General features: G+C 34.5%; 1 protein-coding gene across 1 annotated transcript; it reads left to right on the forward strand.

Annotated features, from left to right (window-relative positions):
* Window positions 1-27291, forward strand: LOC123313412 (echinoderm microtubule-associated protein-like CG42247). Its single transcript, XM_044898285.1, has 19 exons — window positions 1-145; window positions 2901-3202; window positions 5355-5712; window positions 15750-15941; window positions 16491-16836; window positions 17169-17307; window positions 18348-18497; window positions 18739-18910; window positions 19038-19133; window positions 22975-23112; window positions 23176-23307; window positions 23524-23652; window positions 23989-24117; window positions 24183-24311; window positions 24375-24537; window positions 25077-25259; window positions 25362-25457; window positions 26120-26234; window positions 26350-27291. Exons 1-19 carry the CDS (start codon window positions 140-142, stop codon window positions 26501-26503), a joined length of 3129 nt encoding a protein of 1042 aa, XP_044754220.1. The 5' UTR covers window positions 1-139; the 3' UTR covers window positions 26504-27291.
* Window positions 27292-27349: the final 58 nt, after the last annotated feature.

Below are 27349 nucleotides of genomic sequence, written 5' to 3' on the forward strand. Positions count from 1 at the left end.
AAATGATTTTCTACTTCGTTTTATTCACTTAAGAGGGTGCACTGACCCCCCCTCTTCGTGTAGTGCATTCAGGAGCGCTTTATGGTGTGTGCAAGAACTTATATTTGAATTTCTAATGGGGTTGGAGTGACTTGTTCCTATGATGGTGAGTACGGATTTTCTTGCTTTAACGAACAAAAAAATAAGGCATTACTCATACTGCTTACCTAATTATTTTGGTCAAAAGTCAAAAGAGTATAAATAATATCTTATTTAATGTGATTACTCTAAAAATTTTAAGGGATGAAAAATTCAAGAAAGAAAAAGAATTTGTCCTAATTGTCCTCCCAAAAGCATTTTTATTTTTGAGAATACTGAAGCAAGATAATTGATTTTCTCACAACTTTATAATAATATTTCAGAATTATAAAAAATGTCTAAAGTGAAATTTCGTATTCAATACATGTTTAAATTCATGTAGAAAAAGTCAGAACTTTTTTTGTGATTAAACTAAGGATTCTAAGGAAAAAAATACAAGACAAATAAAAGCTACTTATTGAATTAGTCTTCTTATATAAATTCTTTGATTCGAAATATATCGTTTTTAAGTGATAAATTTTTATTGTTGTCTTGAATGAAAAATAATCGTATTTTCGTCATAATCGAAGAAGAATGCTGTTTTCATCACCAAGCCCTACAAAACACGAAGATATGCTAATTATAGATAGGGGTTGAAATTTGAATCCCCAATAGGAAAAGTTCGAATTTAAAAAACTGTCGAAAAGTGACAATGGATAAGTAGTAGCTAATTGACATATTTCTTTTTCTGAGTTCTTACATTCAGAGAATATTCAATAAAAAAAATTCCTTCATTTTCAAAAGGCAGTAACCCGCTTGACTTTCATTGAAATATCGTGAAATCTTTTGCATCATTTTTATTTATAACACACCTGTGTGTTATGTGGTTTCAGATGAGACAATTTTATAATTTCAAAAGTTAATTTCATTCCATGATTATACATTGATTTATCCATCGTTAGATGTTGATCCAAGAAGGATTTTTTTGGTTTGATCATTTTTTTCTAGTAACCAATTTTATGACTCAAATTTCTGGGTCATATATGGCCAAAAATCCAATGAAAATATCAAAAAACCTATATACAGAATCAGTCTAGACCTACAGAGATTATGCGTAAAAAGAACCTTGAAATTTTTCAATAATTTTGTGGAAAAAAATTATCATAATGAGTTTGATTTGAACTCTCTTCATGAGTTTTCGAAATTCTTTGAAAATGAAATAAGTGTTTCATACTGTTGATCCGTCAGGACGATACAAAATAAAAACAAAACAATAATCCAATACAAAAAATCGAATGAATATCCACAAACTCCTTTTTTTGCATTCGCGCACCACAGTTTGTTTGGTAGCAGTGAAAATTCACCCCTGAAACCCCTGCGGAGTTGACTGATAAATACGAAGGCGTATAAGGGCCACATAATATTTTAAAAATATTTTTCCTTAAATTCCGACTTTGAAGTCGGAATTTAGTCAAATTCCGAGTTCAAAGTCGTAATTTAACAAAATATTTTCAAAATATTATGTGTCCCTTCTACGCCATTGTAGATAAATAATAAATTATGAATAATAAAAGTAAAATGATGGCTAATAAATAATAAATCAATATCAATACAATAATACATTATTAATTCACAGATGTCGAAAAATAAATAAAAAACAATAATTTAAATCGTATATGGTGCTGCTGATTTTGTATTCAAATTTGTGTGAGAGCAGCTGTGATTAAAATTATTACAAAAGCAAATCACTTTAACAGAGAACACATCGATCAATTTTTCAGAACTTCATTTGAAACCTGAATTCACATCATTCCTTTCCATGTATTCCACTGTATAAATACCCTCGACAAAATTATATGAATTACCCTGATCAAGATCCCTGTGAATAACAAAATAATAAAATCCATTCAACAAACAAGAATATTTTATCGAAAATCGATAGAACTAAACAACATATTGCATGCACTTAAATAGCATGGTAAAACACAAGTAATTCATTATAATCTTTCTTTTGCGTTAAGTGGACTACTGATCACGACATTACACTGACATAAATTCATTTTTATCATGATAAAAAATCCTCGCAACAAAAAGTCTAAACGGAAAACTGACTCATGAATTCTGATGTGTGTTTCCCGGAATCTACCTCAAGTGAGTTTTCATACGATGGAAATTGCGATGAATTTCGAATGTCGTGACCACAACTCTATTCCTAGTTAGAGGGTTACACGTATGGCGTAATTCTGATTCGGTAGAACCTATTATTCCATGAGTAATGAGCCTGTAATGATTTCTTTGCGTCAAAATCCGAACTACGTATCGCATTCTTAGGAATTCAATGGAATTTATCAGATATGAACTTAAAGCTTAAAATTTCGATTTATCACATTTGTTTTCTTCTAGGGAAACCTTGATTTTAATCCCAATGACCTAAAAAGCTAGTTTGTCTTTCGCTGATCTTTTGTGATCTTATAAAATAACATTTTTCACATGTTTATCCTATTCAGAGAATGCTGGGATCAGCTTCCCTACATAGATCTTGATACTCTGTCACTGTGCCTTTCTGAGTGATGAACCTCTTACTGTTTTTTTCTGATGAAACCATAGCATCTTCAGATATCCATATAGGTATAAGTTTTCACCTGAAGACTTTATATAATATGATTTTTGAAAGAACTACAAAAGATTTCCAATTCCAGAAGGTAATGACTTGAATCATAACTCATTTTGCAGTTGCCACCCCTTCGTAAATCTTAAGCTACTACAACTGCTAGGACAAGCTACGCCACTGGCCCAACACCAAGGGAAATGTATCGGAAAATAAAATTCGATTTTCCTTTCAGTCAGTGGCTCCTTCTCGCGCCAACAGCCGACTGCAGAACTACGAGGACACCCCAACCGCAGATGCCTCCCCCGTCCACCCCCAAGATGGCGCCACCGATGCCAAAACCCTGAGGAACGACGACGAAAAGAGCAAAGAGTCCAGAAACGGTGCACACATGGACGAGGCCGAGCTCAGTGGTGTGCTGGACGGCGCTGACGTTGAGCCGAAGAACTCCGAGAGTGAGGAGGAAGATTCCGGTGAAGAAGACGAGCCCCCCAGGCCCTCCAACGGGGGTTTTTGGAGGCAGGGGGCGGCCTCCAGGTGAGTGACGACGGACGGAAGTTCGCTAGGAATTTCCGTTAGAAATGAGACGCAAAAGGGGGTAGGAAATGGAGCGCGGAGTTTTGTTTTTGGGGGTGAAGTGTTTGGGCGGGAAAAGTTTTTCATTTCACCCCATTCAGTTTATTTTCGAGAAACGATTCTTTGTAATTTTTTTTATTTGCTCACCGTTCAGAGAGGAGAGTTTGGTCCACAGTAGAGGTGTCATTTCAGAACACATTCCTTTTGCACCATGGTATGAATTTCCTTTCTCTCCAAAAATCTCATCTCTAGAATAATCGATCACCTTGAAATTTCGATATACAGGCTGAGTCTTTGACTTGTAGGTACATATTTTGTAACAGTAGTACTCGAGATAAAAAAAAACACGTTTTCCCTTAACTTTATTCACCTTGAAAAGATACAGACTGTGAAAATTCATGACAAAATATGATTTAGTGTTATATCTCAAAAAAAAATTATCGAATGGAATGATTTTCCAAATACAGGGTGTCCCAAAACTAGTGAATCAAACGTCACATCACGATAGAGTAGATCAAATACTAACGAATGAGACCAGCATTAGTTTAGCGAAAATGTACCGTTTCTGAAAAAACCTAACCTAAAGTTGCCGATTTTCGAACTATTTTTTCAATCACATGGCCAATTTGTGATTAAGGATAGCGTTTTTCTCCCATATTATCACCCCTATAGAGGGGGTTTATTCTGAGTAATAAAAATCATGTAGAAAAAACAATTGTTTTAAGTTACATTTACTTAGGTTATCGATTAACTAATTGAAATGATTTCAATAGAGATAAAACAATAATCTTAGTTCAATATAATTTAAAATCGATATCCTTTTTAACAAACTGGCCCTGTGATTAAGAAAAATACATAGTTCGAAAATCGGCAAATTTAGGTATTTTAATAAAATTCTGATTATTTTGAAAACGGTACATTTTCGTTGAACTAATGTTGTCATTCGATAATATTTGGTCCACTCTATCGTGATTCACTAGTTTTGGGACGCCTTGTATAGTCTTTTATTGGTGTGACGAATATTCACCGAACACAAAATTCAATCCACATCTTCCAGTTTTCCCATTATACCCATTTCATACCACAAAAATACCAGAAATTCGAAGAACCCAACTCGTTAAAAAGTAGGTTGAACGATCGCTAGGTATAAATATTTGATCTTTTTGGAAAATTAATTTATTCCTCATATTTTCTTGTATACTTTTCAAGTGATTTGATATTCGAAAATAAAAAATATCTGTGATATTCGAAAAATTGGGTACTTTGGCTAAATACAACTCTGTTTCAAAGATCCACAGTAAAAAGTAACACATTTCATAATATTTCGGTAGTGTCATTTATTAAGCTTGTTATTCTGAGGAATATTTTGTTGTCATTGTAGTGTTCTCCATTTGATGGAACATTTGAATGTTCAGAGAAAATATTCTTTTATTTGTATGAAAATCAAAGGTAAAATGGGTTATGCACGAAATCAAATAAACAACGATAATAAATTCTTACATATTGAAGATGAATAAAGATCAGATGGATGATTAATTCGTTATTATTATCTTAAATTAAATAGGAATCAAGAGGAGAATATTCAAAATTTATCGGTAACGAAATTGTGATCACACATTTATTGAATTATAAACATTGCTCTGTTTTGACAAAAATCTTTTTTATGGTTTCTCAACAGCCTGTATCTTTTAAATCGAGCGAATTCGAAAAAAATGATATAGAAAAGGGTGTTTCTTTTGACCTCAAGAATCTACTGTTGAAATGTTTGTAGGAGACAAAGACTCACCCTGTAAATGCGATAAAACTCGCGATAAAAAACTTCCAGGGGTGGCATAGCTCAAAATCGGTGTATCTGTTTTATCTAGGCAGAATCGGAAAAAATAGTAGAGGAAAAAAAGGTTTCTTTTCACCTCAAGAATATTGTTGATATAAATGTACAAGTCAGAGAAAAAATATCATCTTTTCATGATAAATCATTTCCTCACCCCAAAAGCGTTTTGTGTTAACTGAATTTTGAGCATTAAGAGTGCACCACGTCAATGTTGGTGCTATGCATGTTATTATTGTAACAATTTTTTGTGAGGATAATGCTGAACCATCCTTTTTCTTCCAGATCTCAGTCGCCTGTTATGGCGGACAATGCCAGTGATGCTTCGTCCATGGTGCCCCCCCAGAGGCCAAAAAGTCGCTCAGATATGGCGACGAGCCGTTACAACAATCTCTCGTACTGGAAAGCGAGAAGGGTCGTCTTTTTTCGCAATGGAGATCCCTTCTTTCCGGGGGTGGAGTTCAGATTCAAGCCCGGAAGGGACATTATGTCGCTGGAGGCGCTCCTGGACAAGCTGTCCTTACGGATGGACCTCCCAAGAGGCGCTAGGTACATTTTTTCCATGGATGGAGACAGGAAGTATCGGTTAGACGAGCTGGAAGATGGTGCATCTTATGTTGTTTCTTCTTATAAAACGTTCAAAGTGAGTTTTATTCTAACACTATAAGATTATCGTACAAATGAAGCACGCAGTTAGTTCAGTCGGCCATTCGGTTAAGAATTAAGACGATTATGGAGATTAAAAACTCACACAATGTTAGTTTGAATCATTGAGTAGGTACTAACTCTTAAATATGGAATACCTTTTCAATGTTTGAATGAAGATTTTGTTTGTCAGTACTTACCTTCGCCTAATGACTGCTTACAATCAATATATGGGCTAAATGAAATGGAAAACAATTGTTTTCACAAAAAATAAATGGTAAACTTCTTTCAAGCCATTTCTTGAGTGACATACCTTCCTTCTCATGAATAATGCAGTCAATGTCTAAAGTTTCAAAATTCTAAATATTCTTCCTATGAATGTTACGCCCCAGCATCCCCCAATTTAATCTTCAATATTGAAATGATCGGCCAAATTAGGGATCCAGAATGAGACAGACCCATACATATCATATTTCAATATTGCTTTCATTTTTCTTCAAAATGTGCGTGTTGCTCATCAAACAAAATAATTTCAACCCCTTCAATCATAGATTTCGCAACGCTATCACGACTTAATTGCAGAAAATTGGTCCTTCGCCTTGTATCGTCTCAATCAGCCTAGTTTCTGAATTTTTTTCATAAGAACGCAGTACAAAATGGAAACGTGACTTGGAAACTGTGATTTTCTTGAAACATAACATCCACTCACGCATACTAGCCTGTCGTTCGTTTAATTACGATATAGGTGGAAGGAAGAAGGGACAATCTAACTACTGTTTAGCATAACAAGGAAAGTGAAGTGACCAGAGTCGTGCTTGGCTTTTTAACACTGAACTACGTAGTGAACGATCATTTGGTTGATTAGATCCAGGCTAACACAAAAATAATAAAGCTGAACGGAGCTTATACTCATTATTATACTGGGTGAGTCTTTGACTCGTAGAAATATTTCAACAGTTGATTCTTGGGGTCGAAAGAAACACTTTTTTCCTTTACCAACTTTTTCTATTCGGCCCTGATAAAAAGATATAGCCATTTTCAGTTTTCATAATGAGCTGTGCACCCATGGGAAAACAAAATAAGCTAAATCTGTGCCATTACACATCCGTGGATCTTTTAAACAGAGTTGTATTCAGCCAAAGTAACCAATTTTCCAAATTTCACAGATACTCTTTAATTTTAACATAATAATTACTAGAAAACGGCGCTTTATACGAGAAAATTTGAAGAATACTTTCATTTTACAAATACGTCCAACTCAGTTTCAAGAGTCCTTACGTTTGCAGAAAAAGTGTAGCACTTTTTCACACTCGATTTCAGTATTCGTTTGCTGATTGAATTCACACCAGTGTAGAGGAGGTGTAGTTTATCTACATCTCCATTTGACTATGTGTAGATAAACTACACTTCCTCTACACTGGTGTAAATCAAATCGAGTGTAGAAAAGTGGTACACTTTTTATGCAAACGAAAGGACCTTTTATCACAATCGAAATTCATTCGAAACAAACACAATTGTAATTATCTCTACTCATTGAAGATTCATATTTCGAAGCATGCAGGGTGTCCAGTAAGATTTGTACAATATTGAAACTGATTATAGACTGGTCATGAGAATTTCACCTCAGTAAAAATCTCATCACTTTCGAAATCTTTTGAAAATCGATACCTCACCTTTGATATTTGAATGATAGTACCAAAAATTGAGGCTGATTGAAATGTCATTGCACCTGTAATTACTGATCAGTGATAAGTACATTCGAAGTTAGAAAAGGAACAAAAGACTGTTTCAGAAATTGAAAAATCTTCTCAAGAAAAGGAGGGAAAAATGCTAGTATTAATTCCATCAAATTTCAACTATTTCTGAATCCGGAATCATTCATAGTTTCTTGGAGGAAATAAAATCTTTTTCTCGTTGAAATTCAATGAATTCTTGACGAACTTTTGTATATCTATGATATTTTACCATTAATCTCCATTTGCAGACAAAACACTCAGAAATACAAGATTGACAGACACCCTATCTCAAAAATTTCCAGTGAATTCATTTCTCTGTAATGAATCTTTCGCAATGCAATGGATTCTTCAAGTATTAATCAACGTAAAAACTAATGCATTGAATAATACCACAAGAATCCCTTTTATAGCGTATCAAATATTGCAAATCAGCAGAAATCTTTATTTTCATATTATTTCATATCCATTATGATTTCCTGTAATGCGCCCCTGTTTCGGGATGTTTCATTCTGCATACAAATAAGATCAGTTAAAAATCGTTATGGGGCTGTTACCGTAGACAGAGCATTAGGCTATTGAAGTAGGCCACCCTCCTCAAGAAATGGACTGGACTGCACCCCGGAAAATTGGCCTGATCGATAGCGTGAATGACCAGTGAAAATCTCACCCTGCATATACGCTGTGATTTTCCCCTCTGTCAAATTCCTGGAAGGTGAAATAGCCAGGGGTCGTGGATAAATTTGCTCGAAATGTCTTTCAACTTTCAAAGAGAAAAATTCATCATTTTTTCTGGAGGTGGAAATTAAAACTTTTGCGACGATAAAACATGATGAAATGAGTGACATAATATGAAGGAACTGTTCAAAATAAAATCTGTAAAAAAAAAACAGCATATGTATTTTGAAATTACAAAAATGTGAGGAATGTACAAAATCCACACACACACACACACACTTTACTTCACCCGTTACCCGTCGAATATACATACCATTAGGATTTTTAACTTAACTCAAGACAAGTTATATTGGTTGAAACTGCTAAAAAAATAGTTTTCTTCTTGAAAAATTCGTCGGAGAAGTTTCAGTCAAAAATCCCATCGTCATAACTTTCAATTTTCTTCTCGATACTTCGAAAGTCTAATAGACCCCTCCAAAGTTACTATTAGCTAAGTCATCTTGATTAGAAAGTTAAATACTTGGTGCGATAAGGAATGACCCAAATATTGCCACGCTAATACTTGTTATTATATGCAAGAGCGCTGACAGAGGTCGCCACTGCGTGTGGGAAAATCTATGTGGGAAAAATCATGGAGGGTGAGGAGTACACGCAAAACTTCGGTCTACTTTATATTTTGTTGGTCGAGGAAAGATTAGAAACATTTTCCAGCCCTAACGTGTCGCTGGCATGCATTCGGCCTTTTGATTTATACCGAGAATGGGAATAAGGAGTTACAAGGCAAATTGAATAATTTTACCAAATAAATTTCTCCTTCAAATGTGTTATTTTATCTGATTCATATGGGATTACTTGTAATTTTATTCACGGATGGATAAAAGCTACACACTCGATACAGAAAAAGTATTACAGATTACAGTGAATTTTCACATAAGGTTGAATGAAGACTAATATACAGGGTGTATTTAAACGTGAGGCTTCTTTTTAAAGAAGGGAGAACTGGTCAAAGTAGAGCGTTTCACCAAAAATCACCTATGCAAATTTTTCAGAATGATAAGGTTGAAAAAAAATTGAAAATGGTTACTGAAATAGATCTCAATACAATCCTAGATCATTTGTTATCTGAATTATCTCAAAGCAATAGGAAAAAAATTACCTCGTGATGACTCATAAGTATATATGTATATGATTCCATTTAGCATATTGGCCCATTCAATTTTGAAGTGGAAATGAATTTTCATATCTCCTCAACGCTGAAAGAATTCTCAAACCAGCATATTAGCATCCCATACCTAACCTGAAAAATTCAAGTACGTTGTTCCTTTTCTTCGAAAGTGAGATTATAAGATGTTCGTGTTATTCTGATTGATATTTGTATTACGTAAAAAAAAATCGAAAAACCAAATTTTGTACATTAGAATTTGAATAACAAATATTCGTCCTTATATTCCTGAATATACTCTGATTAGCAAACATACATAAAATACCCTCATTTTCTCATATCCTTGGGAGTTTTATTAAGAGCGCAATTTTCCCAAAAAGTTTCATTTTTTCTTCGATATAGGCGGAAGTAGATCATCATCCCCAAGCCATTAGGGGAAGGAGTGCCGAAATATATCATTAATTTAATGGAAATAAGGAAAAGCCATATCATATTATTAGATATGAATTAAAGATAAATACTTCAAGAACTAGGACTCGCTTTGATTAAATTTGAGGGGTATTAGGTTTGATTTTGTTTTGATGTGAAATCAACCGCTTTTTTGCTAATCCTTGTTATCAGATGGTCTCGATTTTGATTCGTTACAAATAGTTTCTCCTCTCTTCAACATCGTAAAGTAAGATGTTTTAATATCAGTATTAGAGTATTTAAACAAGAAAAATTTAATTATTTCCTGAAAAAATCGGTATTCTCAACTGAGATTTTGTGGAATAAAATTTATTAGACTAGACAATATCCAAATCGAACAAAAAATTTTGGCCATACCATAGGAGGAGACGTTCTCTTTGAAAATGAGTCGACTCCCAAATTACTTGTGGGCAACAGCTTTCTATTTTCCTAACCTAAGTAATAAATTTCCCTTGATAGCCATCTAGCTGATCGCCAAATATTCGGACCCACTAACCCACATAATATACATTTACGTGTTCCAATGGAAATCAGGACAAAGCTTATAAATAGATTCTTTAATGTCATTTTTATATTTTTCGATAAGATCAGTACATAAGAAATTTGGATTTGGACGTTTAGTTGAACAGTTATGAATGGTGAATTAACTTACCCTCCCAGGCCTATAAGGCCCATATAAAGGGTGTAAATTTAAGTTTGAGTGACGATTCCTTGTCAAAAAAATATTGAAGGTCTTTCATATCTTTTGGCAGTCCGTGCTTCCTCTGCTTAGATAAAGTTTCTGAAGATGGCATCTCGAAAGTAATTCTTATTTTTTCTTAGAAAGAAGAAAACTGACGAAAATGAAAATAGGTAGACATTCTATGGAAGCGATGGCAATAAAAAGTTTCCATATAAAATTAAACGGTCAGAAAAATACACCCCTAAAATTAGTTCCGAATTTTTTTCCTTATTCATATTATACCTTTGAAAAATTATACATTTTGGTATCTTTCAATACTGATTATCAAGTGGAAGATAAAATTCGTAAGACTCGAACTATACATTTGATACCTTTACAAGGGAGCCAAGCAGAAATTAACTAAATTATGAACATTTTCACCCTGTGCAAATTTAACTCTATTCATAGCAGAAGCTCTAGGAAAAATTTGGGTCACAAGCATTCCGATATGTCCTTGTCATATTACCCCAAATTCCTCCAGAGTCCCCACCTGCATCCATCATTTATAAATTTTAATTCGACACGAAAGTCCTCCCCTTATTTATGCGCATATTTCACGCTGGCCTTCCCTACATTGTTCTAAAGTATTCGGGGTAATTGCCTTTTTTCATATTCAAACAAATGCAGGTGAATGGGAAGAAGGGGTTGATTACAACGAATTTTGTCAGGTTCATGTCGCGAAATGCCTCGTACTAGATGATGGATACAGATTTAACGAGGCATTTCAGGTGGAAAATTGATTGTTTGGATGCAATGTCGAACAGTGGTTGTTTGTGATACCGAGAATGGCAAACTTGTTGAAATCCTCATGTTACTCAACCCTCTCATCTCTGATTGCTTTGATTTCAATGGAGGCAATATTTATTCAAGAATAATTTTTTTATTAAATTTGTTTTTATCACATGTTATCTATTTTTGAAATCACTGTAAATTGATGTCATCATTTGAATGTATTTTTTTCTTCTTCTTCTTGCATTTGTGTGTCCAAACAAATGTTTTTTTTTCAATTGGCGTTATTTGTGTACAGGTTGGGCAAAATTTATTGTCTACTGAGGGCATCTCGAGGATTATAGCAGCTAGAAGAAAACAGATGACACATTCTCTAGCTCTTTTTCTCTGAGTAATCAAAATCTGAAAACAAAACCGGCCTATCTTTCCTAGATTTCGAGTTATGAACAAAAATTGAGAAATTGCAATTTCAATAATGAGGAATTACTCGCTTGTTTCAACTCGTTCTCGAACATCAGTATGACATTCCAGAGGCACTTTTTTATGAGTAATTCGAACATGATTTTATCAAATTTTTCGATCCCCTCATTTTCAAGATTCTGATTTTTCAAATGTTATAATAGTTGAAATTTCTTTCATCTTGCTGCAAATTTTTTGCTGATTTCAAAAATATATTATATTTAAGTATTCACAATATTTCGTGAGGGAAAGATATGAATTTTTTCCTGGCAATTTCTCAATCCCCTCAGTAGACAACCAACTTTGACCACCCTGTACACTTAGGCAAGAGTTGCAAATTGGTGGAAACGCTGGGTATAAATCGGAAAAAATATAATGAGGTATATTATGCTGCATATCTGTACGTGTACTAATTTATCAGCTATAATTCACTAAAAAAATGGAATATATTCACAGTTTTTTCAGCTTTAACTCGAATAATATTTGACGATATGAAAAATTTTTTGCTCTCTTCTCATTTCTACCACTTTTGAATATCAGCCAATTCAAATAATTTATTTCGAATGAAGCAGAATGAAAGTTGATATTTTCTTGACGAAATTAGCAAATCTCACTTGATATACACCTAAAAAGTAACGCAAATTTGATATCCTCGGTATTCACTGTTTTGTTTAAAAACGTCGTTTTAACTTTTCATGTATAGTTATGTGATTTCAAAACTGGAAAGGGGGAGGCAATGTATGAAAAGGTGCAGAAAATAATAATAAAAGGTTTTTATTGCTTGTTCTATATCAAATTAATCATTTTTTAACGGCTGTGAGTAAAAAAAATATCTGCAAATCAAATGAGAAATCGATTAATTAAAGAAAGGAAAAGTGACATCAGCTGAATTATAAGAAAGAGCTGTAAATAGGAAGCAGATAATAAAAGTTGAAGCTGACAGCATTATTTCCCAACAACAAAACTTCAAACATTCTATGAGAACGTGAAAATTGGCTGTATTATTGTGATTAAACATTTTACGGCATCATTATAGTGTAATATTGTAGACGTTTTTCCCAAGCTTTATTCGGAATTTATGCGTTTCCCGGTGTTCTGACCTCATTACATAAAGACCCTTGTATACGTTTCCATTCATAGTCTCTGTGTATATGTGAGCAAGTCATGAGAAGCAACCCTTATCCGAAAAAACTCGGTTAATCGATAACAAAAATAAACCCCAAAAAACCAGGTCAATGCCTGTTTCGTCCGAATCGAGCCCCCCTAAAACATTACAAGTGTCCCAGACACCATTCGATATGATCAGGATTTAATAAACCGGATAAAATCTCTTTCGTGCGAGAAATCAATCCGCGTTTTCAGCCCTAATTCCTCTGTGTTCAGGGTCGTTTCACCCGCCCTCTCTTCTTCTTAACCTTGACAGGCTGACCCCACCACTTTTTAACCAGCTGGCCGTTGTATGATGAATATTTATGATTGGTGGCTTGCCCGGGGGGTTCGTGCAGGATTTTCGTTCATTCTTGCGTGGGTTTCGCGCTCAGTTGGTGTACATTTCGTCCTTTGACGCGATCGGAGGTGATTGATAAGGACTCATGCTTGAATTCGATTTTGATGAATCAACACCGTTCGCCGTGGTTTGTGCATCCATGGTGAGTTTTGAAGGGTTAACTGGTCACTGGAATCAATTTATCTATGTTTGTACATAAATCATAAATAACTATATTCTCCACACACAAAAAAAAAACTATAAAGTTCACTAACAATCGTAAATATATTTAAAATTTAACTGGGAACTAAAGTTCCCAAGGAACTGCGAGATATGAGAAGTATCTGGATCTTAGTAAGAATATCTTGCACCTCCTTACAAAGCAGGAAACATCTAATGAGAATGGGACTCGTAGAAACTGAGTGCAGATTCTGTAGGGAGAAAGATTAAACTCCAGAGCACCTGGTAATTGCTAGCCAGTGCTGGCCAATGCAAAAATGCTTTGGGCGAGAAAGTTGCAGAAGCGAAGAGGTAATCTTTTTGGAGCCATCCTAGATACTGGAGTTCATTGGAACTCTGCTACTGGGAGCTATAGACGACATAGAGGCACAAAAGATCTTAAGATCGCAGTGAACGCCAACCCTTTTGAAATATACAATTTCAGAACAAATGGAATCTCCAAAATCTGAAAAGATGAATATGATTGATTAAGAAACTGCTTGGACTTTAGGTGAACGTGGAGGCCAAGGAAATGTACCATTCATGTTGCATCGACAAGATTTATTGATACTGTCTTCTCATGAGTTATGGCTCTAGATTTTGATTTCCCCGATAACTCATCTCCAATAGATAGTAGGAAATTATTCTCTTTAATCGAACTCTCAATTTCATTTCATTGTGGCACTTTGAAGTCAAAGCGATGGAATTTTTGGAGAAATGCAGAGGAAATTTTGTTAAATTCCACGAAACTTCTGCAAGAATAGCTCTCGTTGATGGCTGGCATTCGTTCGACTTTCACATCATTTTCAACTATAGCCATTTTCCAATGAAATATCCTTGAATCAACCACAAAAAAAGTTAATTTTCACGATTTCCTTGATAATGTAGAGTCTTCCATTTTTTTATTTGTTTTTAGGGGTTACCATCCCTTAATTAAAGACCTGTTAATCAACTTCTTTGTAATCAAGCTGAAAAGCCCATTGTCTTGAATCTTGGAGTGTTTGTTAAAAAAAACTCTTGGTCTTATACTCTAAATCTAATCGTTTCTAAGAAAAACGGCCTGAAAGAGAAGAAAACACTGACGCAATTTCGAAAATGTTTATGATTCTTATGATTTTCTTCGTCCGAGCATTTATCGTCCTATATCTGCCATATTATGTTTTCAGGTTCAGTTTCTTACGAAATATTAATATATAATGAAATATTTGCAGACGAATAAATAATTAAAACAACCTTCAAATAGCGTTCGAATATTGCAGTAGTGAAATAAATGCGTAGAGCATTCGCCATTCTGCAACTTTGTCTTTTTGTCTTATGAGTAACTCCTCGTATATTTATCCTTATTATTTTGATATCATATATCAAATACATATAGTTCTGTTAGATGTTCAAAGACAAAGAATTCTATCAAAATCGTCCTCTGAAGACTCAAATGCATTTGAGTTACACCTGTTCAATAATATAAAATGGCATTGATTCAATTTCATAATTAATCCTAGAACAAAATAATGCAAGTTAACTTTTTATAACAACTTTTTATCCCAATCAGAAATTTGGATAGACATTGTTCCTAATATTAAAAGAAAATGAATCATATAGTTGTAGACACATTTATTCGAAAACTTCTTAAAAATTATTATTCTAGTAACTGAGGAGTATGAACCAATATTGTTATTTCAGCAGGTCACGAAAAACTTTGATCAATGCAACAGTTTTCTCTTATTCAAAGAATGTTTTCAAAATCCTTTATTATATCTGTAAGTTTGGTTTACTATTTCATTTATTTCCCATTTCCAGGGAATCAAATACAAACATATAAAGCTCTTTTTCACAGTTGATATTTCGAAATATGATAATAAATAATTAATGATAAAAGAAGCTGCAGATTTTACAAGACTCTTCATGATATCTAAAGTCCACATCTCTCAAAACAGGAACTGTAAACATTTGTAGAAAGGTTTTTATTTTGTTTCATGCTAATTTCTAATATTTAAAATCTGGAAATGATGATGAAAAATAAGTCTGTGTAGGATTTTTTCAAACCCAATCGATCAAAATCGGTACAATATTTGAGTAAAACTTGAAATATATAAAGTTAAACACTTTTACAGCATTAATTTTACACTAATACGGTTTAATTGTTTCAATTCAAACCAGCAAGTATCTGTATTATAATATGAGTACCTCAAGTTCAGTTCTCACTCTGTTGATTAATTTTTTTAGACAGGAAATAAGAAATCTTTCTGTTGAATTTGGGGCTTTTTAATCTTCTGTTAACTGTAACTGACAGTTATCATTTTCGTTCGTTTGCTTTGGACCTACCAAGTAAGGGTGGTTTGTTGCTCCTTCGGGATTCCTAAGGGACTTTTATCATTTTCAGGCTGCCAGCTACGGCAAGAAGAACGGTATCTGGTACGCTGCACCAGCTGGCGCACAAGGATGGAGCAAGGCGACGAGCAGGAAGGCGTCTATAGCGGAAGCAGACGCAGTGCCGCCTCCAGGAGGCGGTCCTGTCAAACCGAGCTCCGGTCGTGTCATCAGAATTATCAACAATATGGACCACACTGTGCAGGTGAGTCCTTTTAGGGTATTTGCGCAGGGCGATGTGAAGGGGTGGAATCGACATATTATTTCATTTCCCAATGAGATGGATGGCTGATAAAGGGCATGTGCTTCCAGAATTTATTATTTTTCAGAAAATTCAGAATATTTAGGTAATCCTCTGAAATATTGACTGACTTCTGGGGCTGAGGTTGAAAGGGTTTAGATTGAATTTCGAGCCCCAGCAGCGACCTATTTAGACTTGGATGGACGATGAACGAGCTCCCTTAAATGTAAACGCGTGGTTCTAGTCCCTTGTACAGGGTGTCCCAAATTTGATGCTCACTGAGGAGATCATATCTGGAGAAATAGACTGCAAGAACCCCAATCTCTTGTTTCGATATAATTAAATATCAGAAGGTAGATCATAGATATCTTGATTCGTTGTCCAGTGACAGGGAGATTCTGAAAAAACGAATCTTTCAAATTATTCGCTATATCTCTCGGCTAGACATAAAAATAGGAATTTTCTTCTGGAATAGTTGATTCATCCGTTTTCTAATGAAATATTCCCACACAGTGCAGGGTGCTGCTAAACCTAAGGACCACGCAGCCATTCGAAGAAGTGGTCGAAGACCTTGGTCAAGTCCTGAAGATGAACGGTGCAAAGCGGATGTATACAGTGTCGGGTCAAGAAGTACGCAGCTTTTCGCAGCTTAGAAACGAGTTCGCTGACGTAGACACTTTTTATCTTGGTGTAGGTAGTGTAGGATCTGTTAACAACCTTATGATGTCACCTGTAAGAAGGGGACGAGCTAGAGTTGTTAACACAGCTATCGTAGAAGATTTGAGCAAGAGGAGATCGAGGAGTAAAAGCAGACCGAGGGCACTTTACGCTCCTGAGAGTGAAATTGTTAGGACCAATGGTGAGTACTTGTTTGGTGAAAACTCATTTCAACATTTCACTCCTAAAGATTATGAAGATGTTGTTTCTATCGAATTGGTTGTGTACAGAATTCGTTCAATTCAAAATACTTCATTCTAATGCAGAAATATATTGAATTTCGATTGTTATTATTTTTCGGAACCTGAAAGAAGTAAAAACAGTTCCTAATGACGTTAATGAAACTCGTGATTTTCAAAAATTATTTTACCTCCTATAGGAATTGTATCAGGAGATTATACAATGCTATAGCTCTCGCAAATACATTCAAGTGTCTCTTTCTATGGGTAAGTAATTTTGTTTTATTCCGTATAGATTATACCTTATTAGAAGTACTGAAGGAAGAACCAATACGAGTCACCATTAAAGGACTTAGAAGAACATTTTATCCTCCCCTACATCATCCCCCAATGGACAATACACCACCAGACAAAAAACTCCAATTAGAATGGGTGTATCCTTTTTGAAATTATCATTTTGTATCATTTTGAGGTCATCAAACATATGAACTGTCAGATAAGATTATAAACGACCATGTTATCAGATGCCCATTACATAAGTGATTAGGTGTATTAAAATTCAGGAAACGTTTTCCTGATCTGACAACTCTCAATCTACGCCATAGAAAAATAGTCTTCGTTTGGCCAACATTTGATCAATTTCCTCCCTAAGTGACCTTAATGTGCTAAAGTGCCCTGCCAGAAAATAACCCTTATCATCTCTGGAAGTTTTGTTCCCACTATAATCCACAATAACCGACCGAAGTCCAGATAAATCGATATGCAGTGACCGCACCTTTTGTGCGGGATCATTATGCCAAATTGCAGTCAGACATGAACACATATTAGAATTTATGGGCTCTTATGCAGATTTTCCGATTCTTGAATTGCATTTATGGGTTTCCCATTTCTTTTAGTCGATAGGAGTCGTAGTTACATGCTGGGTGACGTCTATTGAATATCAAGAGAAATTCATCCTACGAAGTGGCCAAAAACCTACAAATTTTTTTATTAATCATCTTTTACTATTCTGAAATCACATTTTTCACTGCAAAAAACCTTTGACATATTCAATATTTGTTTTATATGTAGGTACATTCAAGATATTCTTCAATAGACATTTTTTCAGATACATATACAGTCTTTTCACTAAAGAATCAACAGAAAGCAGTATAGCTACACAATAATTTTCACAAAACAAAATACTTTTTTTTTTTCTAAAAATTAATATTGAAAAATTACTTTCGCATATACGTTCCACTTCTATTGACATTAATTATTGGTACGTGTTTTGGGTTTCCAGCCTCTCCTCAAACTGACAATATTGGATATATTAAATTTACATAATACTGTTGGGCAAAATCCATGAAATGATTGTTAAAAAAACTATAATAGTAATTCAGTAAATTGGGCTCATTGATTACTGTGCTCATATGGGATTTTTGCAATATATAGACAAGTTACAGACAGGAATTTTCCTTCAATCGTATAATAGTTATGGTTATCGAGGCACAGATTCTAGGAAAAATTTATGGGTCCTACCAACAGGAGAACTTTTGTATTTCGTAGCAGCAGTAGCGGTAATGTATGATAGAGACGAAGATGCACAAAGGCATTACACTGGACATACAGAAGATATCCAATGGTAAGCAATTTTTGTTATTGTTTCTTTACCCATTTTGGTTCAGCGAAAATTGAATTTCAATCATCTAGGTTTATCCTATTGGAAAATAATTTATTCAAAAACAAATTAGATATATTCCAAAAAAAGAATATATTTATTTTCATTCGCCATTAAAGAAAGTCCTCCTGAAATTTTGGAAGAATTGATCCTGGGATCTATTTGGAATCTTTGTGAATAATTTAAAGGGAATTTTTTTCGTTAGCATGGATTTGCATCCGTCCAGAGAGATGGTTGCTTCCGGTCAAAGGGCCGGAAGGAATAGGAAAACACAGGCACACATTAGAATTTGGAGCACAGAAACTCTGCAAACTCTCTATGTGTTCGGAATGGGAGAATTTGAAGTTGGAGTAGCTGCTGTTTCATTTTCGCAACTAGTAAGTTTCTTGTTAAGTACCTAATACTCAACCTAACCTAAGCTAATACCAAATGGGAAAATTTCACATTATTACTGATATGACCGACTCCTGTTAAGTGATCCTCATTTTATTTTTATTTTTGCAGAATGGTGGTAGTTATGTCTTGGCTGTAGACGCTGGAAGAGAGAGCATCCTTTCAGTGTGGCAGTGGCAATGGGGGCATCTGCTTGGTAAAGTTGCGGTGAGTTTTCAATTCTATATCGAGCAGATCATAATTTTGAAGTAAACTAGTGAAAAAGAAAAATGTTTCTCTCTATCGAAAATCAGTCTTGAACGCACAAGGATAAAATATAATGAATGTTGGGTTTTTTCAACTCAAACTGTATTTTTATAAGAATAAGGTTTAACAGTTTTGAATTGACAATTGAAGACGGTCTCGTGAAATATTTTAGGATCTTGTAAAAGCACTGGATAAGAGATTAATGAAAGGAAAAGCCTTTGGCGGGAGTTCAATTGTAGCATCTCATTTCTCAGCTAGAATCTTCGAATAGATATATACAGTCTGTCTCGAAATTAATACAATGAAATTTCGTCACAGAATCTCAAGACAAAATCAGGAGACCCGATTTTTTTATTCTCGGCAGTAGACCCTGAAATTCTTACACGGGAATTTTATGATATACGAAATCTCATAGTTCTACCTATACTTGATTAACAAGTAAAATTCCATACCAATCTCGTCATGCGTTCAATAAGATTTTTAGAATTTTGTCGAGAATCTTGCTTTACAAGAAAAAACCGCAAAGGACAAGTATGTTGTTTAAGGAATTCAGTTAAAAGTGGGAAAAAACAAACAATAAACGGATGAGTTTATTTTTGTTGTTATTTTTGACATAACTGAGACTTTTAATTTATCGAAATATCTCTTCTTTTCAATTTTATCAACACAAATGTGGGGAAAGTGCCAATTTTTTCAATCCATTCATCAGAGGGGATGCATATTTGATTCCATGTTTCTTCATCAAATATCAATCTTTTCAGACAATGAATCACCTTCTGTGTTTTTAGTAAACACACTGTATACTGTATATTGATTACAAAATTCAAGTTGCTTCAACTCTAATACTCATTATAGTATACCACTTCTCCAGTGGCACATGATCACAGGAGTAGATTATATTTTTCGTCGGTAGATTTTATCGAAATTCTTGAATATTTTATTCCCAACTAGTATTTTTTACATTCACTATCGAAAAATTAAAAATAACTACAATTTAACTGATAAATATGCTGCTTGAATCTCAACCAATTTACAATTGGATAGTACTTTTACATCTCTCGACGAATTTTGATCAGTAGGTGAGATATAATTATTATGGAAGGATCAACCAAAAAATTTAATAAATATCAGGATTTTCTTTCACACTTCCCCATATTCTACGTGTCTTTTGAACGAACTTCAACAGAAACAGGTACATAACGATGCGTGTAAAATGCAACAATTGCATCCAATTCCTTCTAATGACTTTTGCAAGATGCGGTATAAAAATTAAACTAGCTGGATAGAATTTGTCCACTTCCGCATGAAGCAGGTTCAATGTTACAACGAAAAAAGGAAAATAGCGTGCAATTATAATGCAATTATATTATCGTTTCGCCTCCTCGAGGTCTGATATTAAATTTTCCAACTGGAGCATGCGATAATTCTGGGCTGATTCGATAAATTCGCTACATTTTACACTTCGAATAACAGGTCGAATGAAAATATCACATAAAAAATTCCTGCTTCGACATTGATTTAATTAAATGAGTAAAAGTAGTAAGCAGTCCTCAAAAGGTAATACAGTGCGTCTTTCTAACTTGGAATAGGTAAATTTAGTAATTCAAAGTTTTCAGTTTGAAAATAAATTTTTGAATTTCAATCATGGACGAAAAACAAACTGGTTTTCAGTTTAGTTATAGTATTTTGAATTGCATGTCCCAAGTTTGAGATTAGATGGCATCCTAATTTCTTATGACTATTCTTAGGAATTATCAAGTTACACATACGTACTGAATATCAAATTCCTATTACTCAAAAAAAGAAGATTTCTTTCCTAACTCTTTCTTTGGACGATAAATAGCAATCTACTTCCAGTTAGAGTGGAGGTATAACCCCCATGTATGAATGGGGGAGATTTGCCTTCCCAGTTAATAGATTTTTTTCTATTCTCAACTTCGAAAAAGAGAAATCATTACGTGATAAACGGTCACGTGTCGAAAGAACACTCCATCTTCCCGATGGTAAAAAACGAACGCTCCTTCATTAGTTCCTTCGATGTCAAACACCTCGCTCTGTGAGAGGTGTAAATTTTCTCTGAGCATTGATCGTCACACAGGTGACACTTGTGCTTCGTCTCACATGTGACACTTGTGCTTCGTCCCACAGATGACACTTGTTCTTCGTCTCACAGATGACACTTGTGCTTCATCCCACATATGACACTTGTGCTTGGTCCCACAGATGACACTTGTGTTTCGTCCCACAGATGACGCTTGTGCTTCGTCCCACCGATGACACTTGTGCTTCGTCCACAGCTGTGATTCAAAAGATGTTTCCGTTCACAGCGAGTGGAAAAATGAAATTGGGAATTGTTAAAAATTCGTTTTACTAACCTCTTTTTTCACCATTTCCATGGTCCTTATCTTTTTAGATGAATATATATGTAAAACATTTTGGGTATTCTCTTTTGAAAAAGCAGGATGGTAATGGGATTCTCCAGCATACCCCTTCAAAGAATTTTATCGAGTAGTCTAAAAACCGTCTTATTTTATCATGAACTCGAATACTTTTTAGATGTCCAAAAACGATGAGTGATGACTCGAAAGATTCAGAAAATGTTTCAATTTTTCATGAATAAGATATGTTTTTTTAGTTTTACATTCATTTTCAACTGCACTTTTCTACTTATGTAGTGCGCATTTGGCCTATCGGCTCTTCACAAGCCGAAGAACAAAACTAACCTATCCTAACGGAATAATACCCCTGTCTTCATGCAGATAATTCGACTTGTCCCGCTTTGTTCTACAGCACAAGGTGGAGTGATTCATTCTTCGGAAAATCTGCATAAACACGGCGGAGGTTCGTGTTTTCACGTGAAATAATGACCGTGCCGGAAGAAAAACGGACCTTGAACCTTATCGGACTTTCGATTTTCATAATGTAAGGGTACGTTGATTATCTCATTGAATATGACAGAGTCTTGGGGAGTTTTGTTTTGACTTCTCCGGTGCTTGAAAAGATCCAACACATCGAATCACTTTTTCAACTGGCAACCCAAATTTTTAACAGAACCAGTGGATTTAACGCCTGAAAATAGGAACAAAAAGCAATTGGTCTCCGTCTTCTCTCTGTCCCCGGATTTAAATATGGGTTCAGAACCTCAAAAAAGAATAAAACTTCACATAGAAGTATATCTATTGTTGAAATAAATATGTGTATGTGTTATTATTATTATTATCTGGAAATACTTCGAAGAAGAGTTGCGTTGCTTCAAAGATGAAAATGGATTTATTCAATTTTTCGAAGGAGGACCAAGAAAAACAAATGAATCTAATCTGAATCTTATTTTGTGACTCATCCCTCATAGCTAGAATGGGGTGAAATAGACAAACCTTTTTGATTTCCTACCATAACTTTTCACAAGCTTCGAATATCATAATTAAAACTAATGCATTGAAAAGACAATTTCCTTCGCAAACTTCATTGCTTCCTGAGTCTTAAAATAAAATATGTCCTTCGCTCTGTTTTTGAAAATATACAGGAGAAAAGAAAATTAAAATGATCGAGAGCCCTAAACAAACCAGCTACATAAGATCTATCATATCCAACATCCTGCAAACTCTTGATAATCTCTAATTGATTAGATTTAGCACTAAAATTAATCACACAACGAAAAATAAAAGCTTTGTTTTTTGGAATGTGTAGCATTTCTTATCTCTAATCAGGAAATATGTCTATTTGGACAGATTTTTAGATAATTGTGTTTTGTACTGACTGGATTTATGTATTCATTCACAATTATTATTATTATTATTTTCAGACCTTACAAGAAGACCTGACAGGCGCAGTTTTCCATCCCTTGGATGACAACCTAATGATTACTCATGGAAAAGGTCACTTGACCTTCTGGAATAGAAGGAAAGATGGATTCTTCGAGAGGACAGACATCATAAAACCGGTATGCGACAACGTTCACATTAGGGGGTAACTTTGATCGTTTTTTTTTTTCTCGAATTTTCAGCCAGCAAGAACGATGATTACCGCTCTTCAGTTTGAACAAGACGGTGATGTCATCACAGCAGATACTGATGGTTTTATCACCGTGTACAGCGTTGACAGTGATGGGGCATATTTCGTTAAAATGGAATATGAGGTATGAAAATGAGCTCATATTACAAGAACATTTTTAATCAATAACCTCAATGAAATGACCATTTTCTAGAAATAGGAACAACTGTTTGAGTTTTTGGTCCTACAAATCCTATTCAATTTTTGTATCTCAATTGAGAGAAACTCAAAATTTAATAATAACATTTCTTTTTCTCTTTGTCATACATAGAGCGTCATTTTGTTTTCCTTTTTATTTTAGGCTCATAATAAAGGAGTAAGTGCTTTAGTGATGCTTTCTGAAGGAACTCTTCTATCTGGTGGAGAGAAGGATAGAAAGATATGCGCTTGGGATTCACTCCAAAATTATAAAAAAATAACAGAGTCCAAGGTAAGACTATTATTCAATTACAATTACTCGCAGTCTGCATTTCATTCTATATGTTTATTGATAGTCACGTTTTATCCAAGTATCCCTTATTTTGAAATTTGTATTGTAGTTGGTATTCCATATAAAAGAGACGATCAGATTTAAATTTGTTCAGAAACTTGACCACTCGATGCAGACCACTTTGTCGAGGAAGAGTATATGCTGACCATAATTTTGTTCTTATTCGAGCCCGTCAGAGCAACACAACTCTGCTTGCTCGATTCAGATCTTAACATTTGTTGATTTTTGTATCAGGTGTTATACACCTTTAATTGATTTAATTATCCTTCTTTTCAGCTTTCCGAAACAGCAGGAGGGGTCAGATCCATATATCCCCAAAGGCCAGGGAGGAACGATGGAAATATATACGTTGGAACCACCAAAAATAACATCCTGGAAGGTAGTTTACAGAGAAGATTCAACCAGGTGAAAACTATGGTTTATGATTGACAAGGAATGTTTTCTGAAGGTCCAAACGTTTGCTTTTCTAGGTTGTTTTTGGTCATGGTCGACAACTCTGGGGTCTAGCTGTTCATCCAGACGATGAAGTATTCGCTACAGCTGGTCATGATAAAAATATCGCTTTATGGAGGAAAAACAAGCTGCTCTGGACGACACAAGTATGAGATATTGGTGAAGGATCTGAAAATTCGTACTACATATTTGATTGTAATTCGTTATAGGTTGCTTTCGAATGCGTGTCTTTATCCTTCCATCCGTTTGGTATTGTGTTAGCTGCCGGAAGTACAGAGGGACATTTGTTGATTATCAACACGGAAAATGGAGTTCTTTCCAGCACAATAAGGATATGTGGATCACCGCTTAGCTGTATAGCTTTCAACCCTAGTAAGTTATCATCCATTTTTTAACAACATCATCTTGATGGTGATTTTCTATTGCAAAATGATGAAGGGGCATGAAACAACGTTTATTAAAGCAATTGATAATAAACCTATATTAATTCTCATGAACGGTTAAGAGAAGGTATAGATAACACGTTAAAAAAAACAAGTACAGCAAGACAAGTACTTGAGTATCAAAGTAATATGATATAATCAATTGCAGTTGAGTTTCAAATTGGTGAAGGAGCCTGCTACATTACCAAATTCAATTGAATGAAAACACGAAATTTTATCTACTCAATTCTCAAGGTGTCTTTAACATTGGAACTTAACCAAGATGGTGAAGATCCACAAAAATATTCGTTCGATTTATTATGAAAAGAAACACTAGTTGCAAAATGGCGAAGGTGTCAGTTGATTTCATATTACCTAGGCTGAAATCCAGTGTTCTTTTACCATATTTCAGTGTACTACCTCAAAAAAAACGGCCAACTACTTCAAATACCTCTGAATGATTCGAATAAACCATGTACTTTTTCTCAGCTGGAGATATGATAGCGATAGCATCTCAAAACGGGAGCATCTACCTCTTCAGAGTTAGTCGAGATGGATTCTCATATAAAAAATCGAACAAGATAAGGGGATCACAGCCTCTGATTCAATTGGACTGGAGTACAGACAGCAATTATATCCAAACTGTTACTGCGGATTATGACCTATGTTTCTGTAAGTTAATTGCGATTTATATTAAACAAAAAATATTCATATTCCCTAGGATAGAATATAATTTTTATATTCATAGGTACCTATACTGTTTTCACGTTTCAGGGGATGTGAAATCTCTTTCTCCGGAAAAGAGTCCAATAGTTATGAAAGATGTTAAATGGTATACGCATAACTGTACAGTAGGATTTATGGTTGCAGGTATGGCCTTGTCCTCAGTATTAACATGAAATTCGAATCACCAATATCATCCCATACACCAACAGTATAATTCAAAACATAATAAAATATGAAATTTATCAATGGGAACGAGATGGAAATATTGAAAATCTCTTATATGCTGAAATTATGAAAATCAATTCGATTTACCACAATTTTGTTTGCTACCCTTCTTTTTCTCGAGAAATTGTGAAAAGTTTTGTCATGAAATCAACCAAAATTTGTTAGTTCATTCACTGTTCTGTTTATTGTGTCTCTTGAAGGCCTAGCTCGGTCAGGAAATTGCTCTATCAACACCTCGATTATACTCACCATGAATCAGAATGAGATTCAAGTGACGTTTACTCATAAAATCAGGAATCTTGTCGAAATTTCAATAAATTGAATTAAAGTGTGATCGAATGAAAATGAATTCTCGTTACTTGCTTTTTGAATTCTGGAGTATGCGTACCATAAATTTCACTTTTTTTTCTTGTCATTTTATATTTTGTTAGAGCTCGAGATGCACTCAGTTTGGGGGCCCATATGTAGCGTTGCCCTGAAGTTTCGATGAATTTTAGTAGTGCCCCCTTGAATATTCAATAATTTTTTGATACTTAAGACTATTAAATAATATTCATTCTGAAATGTCCGAAATGCTATAGGTATGTGGAATAATCGATTCTATCCGATGACTTCAATCATAAGCACAGCTAGCAGATCTGCTGCCCATGATCTTCTGATTTCTGGTGATACCGACGGATATTTGAGACTTTTCAGGTAGGTTCTCCCAATCTGATGGATCAAATTCATCTCTTCTTCCATAAAAGTATGAGTGATAATTTTCTAACAAGCTGATAGTCATAAGTATTTCTACAATGATTACACATTTCAGGTATCCCTGTTTGAGTCCTAAGGCAGAATACAACGAGGAGAAGCTATACAGCGGAACAGTGGCGTGCGCCAGATTCCTTTTCAACGACAGGAATGTGGTTACAGTAGGTGGTACAGATGCTGCCCTGATGTTGTGGGAATTGACGGAAGAATAGCAACAAAAGGTTGGATATTACAGGCGACCACGTTTATTGAAACAAAGAGTGAGATACGTTGATTTTGGGGATTATAGTGATTCGGACCTCGACTCAGATATGGAGAATTCCTTCGAAGTTTTGGCATTGAGGAATTGAAGGCTACCAGGAACTTGAAGATGTTCTAGTCTTCGTAATTTCCGAGTATATGCAATTCTATCAATCCCTTTTGTTACCAAAGAATCCAACGACTATAAGAATTTTTATTGTTCAAATAATGAACTTTATATGAAAGTTACTCAATATTTTGATGAGGATTTGGTACTTTTGATGCCGAACAGTAAACTTAATTATAAACTAAATTATTGTCTTCATTTTTTCGATTAGATATTTTCATTAGAATTTTCCTAGAATGAACAGGATGTAACTACCTCATTAAAGGTAGGAATAATGCCTAAAAATTTACGAAGCTTATGTTAGAAATTTTAGTGGTTTCACAATAAGTTCTTCTCACATTGAAAAAATGAAGGAATTCTACCAGTTTCTCCCTTTGAAATGGGATATATCATTCAATGTGACAATTGAACTCAAATAACTTTTCATTTGAATTTTCGAATATATTCTATCAATTAACAAATATTAAACACATTTGAAACTGCCAATAGGTATAGTTTTAATATATTATAATCTTAAAACAAATTATAATATGCATGTTAGCTTCCTGAAAATTTTGAGGTCAAATAAAATTATTTATAAAATAGTTTATAAATTTTGTTAAAAATTGGAATGGTAATAAAAAAGTTGTGTTCCACAAAGTTCTTTCATTAATTCAATATCATTACAGTGACTTCACATACCAAATAAAGT

This window comes from Coccinella septempunctata, chromosome 5, assembly GCF_907165205.1.
Source record: "Coccinella septempunctata chromosome 5, icCocSept1.1, whole genome shotgun sequence".
NCBI classification, from domain to species: Eukaryota; Metazoa; Arthropoda; class Insecta; order Coleoptera; family Coccinellidae; genus Coccinella; species Coccinella septempunctata.